The sequence below is a fragment of the Phaethon lepturus genome, unplaced genomic scaffold (assembly GCF_000687285.1).
Source record: "Phaethon lepturus isolate BGI_N335 unplaced genomic scaffold, ASM68728v1 scaffold23025, whole genome shotgun sequence".
In the NCBI taxonomy this organism is placed as follows: domain Eukaryota; kingdom Metazoa; phylum Chordata; class Aves; order Phaethontiformes; family Phaethontidae; genus Phaethon; species Phaethon lepturus.
Genome location: NW_010542966.1, coordinates 13,774 through 24,086, shown reverse-complemented (window position 1 = coordinate 24,086; position 10,313 = coordinate 13,774). Strand labels below are relative to the sequence as shown.

Here is a 10,313-nt window from a genome sequence, read left to right as displayed (position 1 = left end):
GGGAGAAAGGTGTATTGGCAGGAATGAAAGGGGTGCAGGCATGGAGTAACCAGGAGTACCGCCAATCTGAACCGGGCTGAGATTTGCTTGGGTCATGCCTGGCACGAGCTGGTGCCGTTCATCCTTTGCTGCAGTGAGCTTTACGAATTAAACTAATGCGTAACTTAGTTCTTTCAGGGGGGAGGGATTTTGCCTGGCAAAATGAAATCCAGGTCCCAGAGCAGAGCAAAGCAGCGGTGCCATCAACAGCCCCGTTCATTCTGCTCTGCATCCCCTCTGAGCTGCTTGCTCGTTATGGCCAACCCCCTGCCCACTCCCTGGACGCTGTCTCTGTTCGTGTCCTTCCAGCTGGAGCAGAAGCAGAAGGAGGCCCTGGAGCTCCTGGAGCAGAACCGGCACCTGCAGGACCAGCTGAAAGTGGCACTGGGCCGGGAGCAGAGCGCCCGGGAGGGCTACGTGTTGCAGGTAGGAGAGCAGGGAGGAGAGAGAAATCCATCTTCCTCTGTGCCCGAGGGGGACCCTGGTGGGCTTCAGTCCAGGGCGTTCGTGGGGGACATCCTGGTTGTCGCAGAGATGTGCACCACTGAGTGGGCTCCAAGAGATTTGACATTCTTGCAAACGTTGCTAATTCTGTAGCCTTACCAGGATCGTCTGCTTAAGAAAACCTCTGATCTGGGATGCAGTAGATGGAAGATAATATTATCTACTGGTGTCCCCGAGGGAAAACAAAACACAGCCATGGTAGACAGATGGGACCTCAGGAAAGTCCACTTCTGATCCATCCTATACTGTGTTTGCCCGTGCAACAGCTATTGCCCCCTTTTTGTGCCCCAGATATTCCCCTCGGGCAGTGGGGTGCACATAAGGCTTTCTAAGCATCTTGTAGCCCAGCAGTTGCTCCTGGCTGGGGAGTTTGTGTGGCAGTTACATGGGCAAACACAGCACACACAGGCACACCTCCTGGGCCCGATCCCCACAGCGGGATTTGCACCGGGATGACCTGTTGTCTTGGATCACTTTGGTGGTTTCTTCTGTTACAAAATGCCTTTCTTCAGCAAAGCCTAGAATTGTGTTTTGGAGGCTCTGGCAAAAGAGATGGGAGAGTCTCTTGGGAAGCCTTTCCTCCCCTCCAAATGAAGCGGACCTTTTCCAGCCTTCCTCTGGGAGCATCCGTGCCCAGAGGAGCTGTGATGCCTGGCAGGGCAGCTTCTGGCTACTCTCGTGGGTCCGTAGTCCTGTTCTGTGCAGGGACAGCATTATGCCCTGCTACTACTTGGCCAAACTGGCTCTGGATCGAAGTGGCCATGCGTGGCTGCACGCTGCGCTCCCGTGGCAGCAAACCCGGTGTCAACGCTGAACCTTGGGTCCTTATCTCTCATGGAAAAAATTTCCCCTGAAGAAGTTGCACAGGCAGCGGAGCCAGCCCAGGCAGGGGGACATCTTGCCTTCCTTGCCAGTGATCTCCTTGGAGGAGTTACTAATGCATTTATTCCTGGAGTCCCCGAGCTCACAGCGCTTGCTTGGAGGAGTTCCATTTTCACTTGGCAGTGTTGGAAGAGTAACTAACTCCCACTTCTGCAGGGCAAAGTCATCCGACCTCTCTGCCTGGAGTCCAGAAAAATCAGGGAATGGGGCTAAAAAAATGGATGCTGAATCCACCGTCAGATTGTCCGTGTTGAAGTTGGCCGTAGCGCCTCAATACGAGGAGGGGGGGCAAGAGGGGAATTCTGCAGAAGGGCTGAACAAATCATCGCTGCAGTGAGAAGAGACCCAAATTCTGACCTAGAAGTTGGAGAGGGTTTTTGGAAGGGTTGGAGACTTTTGCTTGCTCCAGTCTAATTGTTCTGGGGATTTTCTTTATGTTTCCCCGGGAGCAGAGGGATTAAAGTTTTGTTGCAGAAGGGAGTAACCCCACCAAACCCTGCTGGAGTGGAGGGAGTGGAATCGCTGGGGGCGGTTTCTGCAGCCCCAGACTGCAGGCAAACGTCACGGCATTTTTTTGGAGGGACCCTCTGAATTTCATGTGCCCCCCACCTCCATCACACCTAATTCTGGAGAGATTCCTGCGTTGTCTATGGGGAGGGACGATGGAGGAGCCTGACTGCTGCCAGCTCAACCCTCCTGAGCTGCCCGGGGGGCACCTACCCCTCCTTGGCAGCATGACCAGCCCCATATAGACCCTCAAGCACTGCCCCGACGTAAAAGATGCTGCACGTTTTGTAAGGCAGCCGCTGAGATAACCCACCCCGATGCATGTGCCGTGCACCAAAGCCTCTCCGGCCTCATGTAACCCCTCTCTCACTCTGAGCTTTCTCGGGACGGGGCACCCCAACTTTGAACCCTACTGGGAGAAACGGCGGGGGCTGCCGCCCCTCGCGAACGGAGCGGAGACGTCCCCCGGCTCCGGTCACAGCGGGTGGGAGGGGTCACGTACTAACCTGTCTGGGCGGATGTTCTTGCATGTTTTTGGTGTAAAGCATGAAATACAACTTAACATAACTGAGTGTCACATCTGTGGGCTTTCCTTATCAGCAACCAGAGTGCAGCAAGGCAGGCCAAATTCTTAGGCTTAACGCTGTGCTTCTCTTGCCTCTTCCTGTCTGTGTATTTTTTTAAAGATACATAATTTCTGTCGCCTTTTGCATGACTCACTCTGTGAGTTTTCTCTTTGCATGCCACATTGCTTTGGTTTGAATCTCACAAAGGTTGGTTTCTTTTATTTTACATTCTCATCACACCTCTTCCCTCCCTTCACTTGTTGGGCTTTTTATTTTGTCCTTTGTTGGGTTTTTTTTTGCAGGTAGAGAAATTAGATCCTCCCTAGTCTTAAACTTTAGCATAACGACATCTCTTTCATGTCATGAGCAGCCACTAAGTCCTGTTTGGCAGTCACAGAAATGACATCGCCACGCCAGCTGTCCCGTCTCCCTGCGTTTGGGTGGGATGTGATGTCATTTGCTGTCACCTCACTTTCTGTTGTTGCTTTTGGTCGGTAGGACTGTGTTACCTGAACTGTGCACTTTTTGTTTCACAACAAAACGAACAAAGATGCTAAAAAAGCAGTTCCTTTCTTCTCGGCCTGTTCCCATCCCCTCCTCCTTCTCACCCTTCCCGTTTTTCTCTCGTCTGTCTGTCTCTGTTTTACTGCTGGTGTTTCTTTTTCATTGTTTTTTGGTTCTATTTGATTTTGGTTTGGTTTTTTTTCCTTTTAGCCTGTTACTGTACAGCTGTTTTGATGTTGTGGTCCGTGTTTTCTGTTACTGGAAAGCAGTTGTCGCTCATTCAAAAAAAAAACCAAAAAAAGTTGGTTAAAACAAACAAAAAAAATTGTGCCAAGAACAAATCATCCCAATTGGAGCATGTGGGCAGCAGCCAAATCGCTGCAAGGAGCTTTTCTGTGGCCTGCCTGGCCAGAGGTGTGACACTCAGAAGGGAGAGCCAAGAGTGTTACTAATCTAGTATTTAATCAATTTTTTTAAGACCGAGGTAGCCGCCTCGCCATCAGGTGCCTGGCAGAGGCTCCACAAAGTCAACCAAGACCTCCAAAGCGAGCTGGAAGCCCAGTGCCAGCGTCAAGAGCTGATCAATCAGCAGATTCAGTCACTGAAGCGCAGCTACGCCGAGGCCAAGGATGTGATCCGGCACCACGAAGCCGAGATTCAGAGCCTGCAGGCGAGGCTCAGTAACGCGGCGGCCGAGCTCTCCATCAAGGAGCAGACCCTGGCCAAGCTCAAGAGCGACCTGAGGAGTGAAAAAGAGAAAGCCAAAGAGCAGCTGGAGGAGTGGCAGCACGGCGAGGCCGCGCTCAGCTCCCAGCTGAAGGCCAGCGAGCAGAAGCTGAAGAGTGCGGAGGCTCTGCTCCTGGAGAAGACCCAGGAGCTGCGGGACCTGGAGATGCAGCAGGCTTTGCAGAGGGACCATCAGAAGGAGGTGCAGCGGCTCCAAGACAGGATCGCAGACCTGAGCAGGCAGCTGAACGCTAGCGAGCAAGCACGGATCCTCATGGAGGAGAAGCTGCAGAAGAATTACGAGGCTTTGCTGGAGAGCTGCGAGAGGGAAAAGCAGGTTTTAATACGGAGTCTGAAGGAGGTGGAGGATAAGGCCAACGAGTATGAGAACCAGCTGCAAAATAATGAGCAGCAAATGGAGATTCTGCAGAAGGAGAAGCTGAGTGCGAAGTTCGAAGGTAGTGAGCTTGTCCACCAGCTGGAGGAGCAGCTGGTGATGAAGGAGGCCAGCATCCAGAAACTCGCAGAGCACATCAAGGAGCTCGAAAGAGAGAGAGATCAGATCAAGTGTCGGTTTCACGAGCTCATGAATCAGGTTGCCGAGTCGGATAACGAAGTTGCAAAGCTGCAAGCAAAGCTGAAAATGGAAGAGACCAACTACCACAACCTGGAGCAATCGTTCGAGGAGGTGTCGGATGAGTTCCAAGGTGTGCAGAAGGTGCTGAAAGAAAAAGAAGAAGAGCTGAGACACGTTAAGGAAATGCACTTGAGAATTGTGGAGAAGAAAGATCAAGATCTCAGCGAGGCTTTGGTTAAAATGGTTGCTTTAGATAGCAGTTTAGAGGAGACTAAAGTAAAGCTGAAGGCCAAGGAGGAGGCTTTAAAGAAACTAGCTAGTGTAGGCACAGGTCCATGTGCTGAGGAGATGGAAGACCTTGTCCCCAATCTCGAGGCTGACGAAAGTCATCCGTCCCAACTCGGGCAGGCTCTGCAAACTCAGGATGTCCTCCCAGCTCTGACTTATGCACTGAAGGAGGAGGAGGAGGAGGAGGAGGTTCTTGAGACTAGCCAGAGGCAAGCAGAGGAATTCGGCTCCCCGTCTAAAGCTGTAGAGCTCCAGGACCCAGAGTTAGTTCAGAAAGCCTTAGCAAAGCCTGATGTAGGAATCATGGGGGCCAAGAGGCAAAGAATCCGTTTCTCAAGCATCCAGTGCCAAAAATACATCCTTCCAGACGGATCAGAGAAAAACTGGACAAGCAGTACCTCTTCAGACACGAGTCAAGACAGATCGCTGTCTGAAGAAAGCATGTCATCAGAACCTGCTCTTGGTTACCCCTCATCAGGGACAAGTGACTCTGAGACCTATCTCTCAATCATCCATTCCCTGGAAACCAAACTTTATATTACAGAGGAAAAACTCAAAGATGTGACGATGAAGCTTGAAAGCCAGCACGGCCATAATCAGGAGACGCTCATCGCCCTCCACCATCAGTGGGCCAGCACCGAGTCTCAGCTGCGGGAACAACTTCAGACCAGTTTATCCCAAGTCAGTGCTTTGATCTCACAGCTGGAGAGCGAGAGGCAGGAAAAGTTCAAGCTCATAGAAAATCACGTTAGCGAGCTGGGAGGTTTCCAAATGAAAAATGATCAAGCGCTGACTTGCTTAGAGAAGTGCAGGGAGCAACTAAGATCTTTGCCCAAATCAGACAAGGAAAAAGAGGGTGATTTGTTCCATGTAACTCTGTCCAGCATGGAAACAACCTTATCAAACGCGATCCAAGCCTTGAGAGTGGCGCCAGTCCCATCAGAGTATCAGCAGAGTGAAAGCCTTATCGCAGAAAGCCCCGCTCCAGAAGGAGGTTTTTTGGGAGAAGAGGAGCACGTCTCCAAGGAGCAGCGAGCAGAAATGTTTGACGCCAGCCAGCTGAGATGGCTTTCTGAGAGGGTGGCATTTGAGGCCTCTCTCATCAACCAAATAGCGGAGTCTTTGAAAAATGCAAGCTCTGAGATATCTCAGCTTCTGAGAGAGATCCAGGGAACGGCTGAGGTGGTTTTGCTGGAGCCAGCAAATGTTTCTCATACAGCAGTTGACTTGGCCAGCATCCTATCTAAGAAGCTGCTGTTGGAAGGGGAGTTCTGGAGCCAGGTGGAGGAGCTGAGAGTGCACTTGAGCACCAGAGAAGGAGAAGCCGAGGGCAAAACAGAAACAACAGGTTTGGGCTTTTCTCCATGTTTTCTCAGTGCTGTAGCAGATGCTACATTGATCAAGGCAGAACTTGGGTTTGTTGCACAGAAAATGAGAGAATCTTTTCATCAGAGATTAAAAACAATTGAAGAAGACCTCCATAATACCAAAACAGCTCTCCAGCAGCATAAATGCATGTTGGAGGAGATCATCAAAGCATACAGGACTCCTGATTTTGACAGAGTTATGCACCAGATTTCTGAAGCACTTGAAATTCAGAAGGATGCTTCAGAAAGAACCCAAATCTCCTGGGATGGGAGCCGTCTCCAAATGGTGCCGCGTCAGGAATTAGCCAAGGCGGAGGAGATTGGCAGCCTGCCGGACCGTAGTAGTGAAGCTCTTGTTTCCATTCAGGAAGATCTTGCCCAACAACTAAAGGACAAATCAAATGTTCTGAAGGAAATATCTGTTGCCTTACTCTCTCTGCCTCCTGAGGAGGCAGTGAGAGACTGTCAGAAGCTCCTGAAGATATCTCAGAGTCTTTCATATCATGCGTGCATGGGAGACCTTGAAAGGTATTCCTCTTTGTTAGTCCAAGATGCAATTGTTCAGGCTCAGGTTTGTTATGCCACTTGCAAAGTCCAGCTGGAGTACGAGAGAGAGCTGAAGTCCTACAAGGAGTCCTTGCAGAGCATGGACGCGCTCTGCCAGGAGCGTGTGAAGACGGTCTCTCTCCTTCGGGACGAGTATGAAGACTTGCTTAGAAAGCAGCAGGGTGAGTACGGTGAGGTGATCACCATGCTTGAACGGGAGAACGCCGATCTCAAAGCAAAGGTGTCCCAGCTTGACGGTCAGCGAAGGCGCTTGGAGGAAGAAGAGCATAAACACAGCAAGAGCTTGAGCGAATTGCAGGGACGCTATGAGGAGGAGATTCGAAACGTGATAGAGCAACTAAACAGGACCGAGGATGCTCTAAAGGCTGAGAGGACGGAGGGCCTCAGCCAGCTGGATGCCATTGTCCGTGACAAGCAGAACATGGAGCAGTATCACCTGGAGCAGATGCAAATGCTGGAGGACAAGTTCCAGGCCAAGATGAAGGAGCTGCAGGTCATCCACGGCGAGGAGCTGCAGGCGTTGCAGGAGCACTACAGCCAGAACCTGCAGCGCCTGCAGGAGACCCTGGACGAGTACCAGAGGCAGCACCCAGAGGCATCCCCCGCGGTGGGCCTGGGTGATGGGGACGCCTGGGCGGACAATGAGGCAGGTGGCACCAGGCAGGGCCCCGGCAGCGACCTGGACTCCATGCATGGCCTGAGGGAGCGCATCCAGGAGCTGGAGGCCCAGATGAACGTCATGAGGGATGAGCTGGAGAACAAGCATCTGGAGGGGAACGCTTCCACCTTGAGGGAAAAATACCAGAAAGACTTTGAAAACTTAAAGGTCTTGATAACGTTTAACGCTTTACGCTGCTGAGCGTACGGGAGGGTGCCTTCGGTCCCGGGGTTCGCTTGCCGAACCAAGGGGTGTCCCCCGAAAGAGCCAGCACGCTGAAGCAAGCCCCAAAGTGTTAGAAAGGCCTCTGTAAAGCGCGGCTTTTCCCTTTTCTCCATGCTGGGGTATTCTAAATGCATTGCTGAGGGCTTGGTCTCAGCGGGAGGGTTGATCATTGGAGGCAGTGTCTGCATGTGGAGGGAGGGAGGGTTTTGAAGTACCTTGATAACTTCACGTTATCCTTCAGTATGAAGAGCATAGCCTTTCTCCGTGTACCTGAGGCGTACGTTTTTGTTTGTGACTTCCCTTTAAAGGCATTCCTCAACCCTGTCTTTCCCAGTCTGATCAAATCTCCAGTCTGTCTCTGCTGCCCTCAGAAACGTAAGGTGAAATGGAAACGTAATGCTCTGAAATGTATGTATGTTCCTGGGGAAAGTAGCTGCAAACGGATGCCAAATGCAGTAGCGAAGCAAAGCTCCTCTGCACGAGGCTGCAAGGAGAACCACCCTGGTGTTGCACACCAGCGATTCCTCGCACAACAAACAGTGCACAGTTACAGGAAACCCAGGCTGGGTGCAGAAAAACCCAGTGTCCATGAAGTGCCCGTGTTCAGGTTGCTCCACCGGTCAGGACTAGCTGTAAAACTAGCCTGAGATGGGACAGCGTCTAAAAACACACTCTTGGGTTTGGTGTTTTGCTTTTGATCAGAGAGCGTTTCCAGCTAGGAGGTGGGTTTAGGGCAGCAGAGGACTCCTGGCCGCACCCAAGGAGGCTTCCAGGTGGAAGGGGAGCCGGAAGGGCAGCGATGCCGGCTGCGCGCAGAGGCCGTGCCGGCAAGGCTTTCATGGAGCAGTCATTCTTCAGAGTCGGCGAAAGTATGGGAGAGTTTGCTTCCAGCTGCATGATCTTCAGCGCACATTTGGGCTGGGGATGAAGCGTGGCTCAACTCTGGCCAAAAGCTGGTTTTAGCCTGGGGAGAGCAGTAGTTCTGCTGCATCCCATCAGGTGTGAGCTGGGTCTCCAGCTCCCCCAGGGGAGGAAGAGCTGCTGGGGAGATGGGAGGGAAGCGGTGGTGTTCACTGAACGCTATCCCCTCCATCTTAAACCTGGGGAAGGAAAAACCCAACTTGAACCCGTGCTCAGGTCAGCGGGACCCACAGGTAGCCCCTTGTCCTGCAAGCCAGGCACCAAACGGGGCGCTTGTACCGGGGATGTTCTTGCTTTGGAAGAAGCAAAAAGGCCAGAATCAAAATAGAGGCTGAAAATAACAGCAAGCAATGAACCTGACCTCCCGCCTCCGCTTTCAGCTTTGCTCTGCCAAACGTGCCGTCTGCCTGGCGGGAGGGCAAGCGGCATCTTCTGGGCAGAGCGGTCTAGGAGGGGAGCAGAGGGACAGGCAGCAAAATGGAGACTTCCCTCGGTTAGGAAGCTAGCCAGGTGATTGCAAACCTGTCCGAGTTACAGGTTAAAATGTGCTCGATTCCTCTCTTCTGAAGCTGATGGAGAATGTAACATCAGCAACATGAGATACTGGTTTGTACACGTTCAGGTGTCCTGGGTTTATAGCGATGCATTTACGATACATTAAATACTGAAGGTACAGCCAGACCTATGGAGGAGCATTCGCCGTCTTCCTCCGGCGTTAGAGGTGTAGTGAAGAATCCCACAAGGCTGTTTCGTGCCTCTCCGTAGTCAGCCAAGTCCAGACAGGTTCTGGCACTGGCTTAAGAGTTTCAAAAAAAAACCCGCTGAGAAAATGAAGAATGCCTCAGGATTCAAACTTAATGGGGAGGAATAAAAGCACCAGAGCTGAAAATTGGAAATGAGAGTGGCACAGGTTACAGAGCATTAGACAATGAAGTGATGCTGAAGAGCGTATGTTAGCGTAGGTCAGCGGGTGTTAGACTGTCAGGGGCACTTTTGTCACTGGGGGAGTGAATTCGTCCCCCTTAAATTTCCCATGGAGTCCCAGTGGCTCCCTTGGTGACAGTTCTCTCTTCTCGTGGAAAATATGAATGTGAATCGAGAAGAAATCCGTTGAAATCGGGAAATAAAGCCAGCCTGTAACGTGAAGAGGGAGAAGAGCCCGCTGCAGTGCTTGGCATTGGGGTTACCCCCGGGTGTCTTGTCGGGGCTTGTGCGCAGCATCCCCGGTGCGTGCCCCTTCCCGGCTCCTGGCTCGAGCCTGCCTGGGGCTTTGCTGTCCTGCGGCCGTGTGTCTGTCCAGGATCCCGACACTCTCGGCAGGGCAGCCGGGCCGGCAGCTGAACTGGAAACGAGCTTTTTGCGTTTGTCCCGGTCTGTGCCTGGGGCAGGAGCGGGTGGGAATTCAGGATCTCCCAGCTGGTGAATCCTGAATCCTCAGCGCTGCTCCCATGTGCTGGCCTGAGTTCGCTCCTAGTAATTCAATTAGCAAATAATTGCCCCTGCAGCATTTGAAGCAATGCTCGGCTGGGAATTAAGGTCCTGTTGCTGTCACGAGTCATTTGTTTTCCACCCCAAAGGTGGCCGCATAAAACCAGGCATTGAAAAGAGAGCAGAAGGGGCTGTTTTTAACATATATTTGCATTCCCCAATCAGGTCTGACCCTAGACCTGCCATGTCCTTCCCTTTCATCAGAGTCATCAGGGGTCGAGCTGACGGGACAAGCTTTGACCTTGCGAGGTCCATCCTCGGCTGACTCCTCCATGGTTGGGGAGGGAGAAGATCCCCATGAGGGAACTTGGGTCCCACCCTCCCCGCTGGTGTGCTGCTCCTGGCGGGCTCGCCGCCGCTGTGACGCCGGCCCCGCGCTCCCGGGCCAACCCCTGCCCCTCGTCCCTTTTGCAGGCAACATGTGAAAGGGGCTTTGCAGCCATGGAGGAGACACATCAGAAGAAGATCGAGGACCTGCAGCGGCAGGGCCCACG

At 52.4% G+C, this 10,313-nt stretch overlaps 2 protein-coding genes across 2 annotated transcripts in view; both read left to right on the top strand.

The window, feature by feature from the left end:
* LOC104621680 (myosin phosphatase Rho-interacting protein-like) overlaps nt 1-10,313 on the top strand; it is a gene marked incomplete at its 5' end in the record, with an annotated part of 30,206 nt that overhangs the window by 11,796 nt on the left and 8,097 nt on the right. Inside the window, 2 exons of the mRNA XM_010288224.1 lie at nt 349-465; nt 10,234-10,309. Coding sequence (XP_010286526.1) covers nt 349-465; nt 10,234-10,309 — 193 coding nt within the window. The remainder of the gene's footprint in view (nt 1-348; nt 466-10,233; nt 10,310-10,313) is intronic.
* LOC104621679 (myosin-11-like) lies at nt 3,360-7,386 on the top strand. The gene is made up of 3 exons (XM_010288222.1): nt 3,360-3,416; nt 3,481-5,941; nt 6,506-7,386. The coding sequence occupies exons 1-3, from the start codon at nt 3,360-3,362 to the stop codon at nt 7,384-7,386; spliced, it is 3,399 nt and encodes a 1,132-aa protein (XP_010286524.1).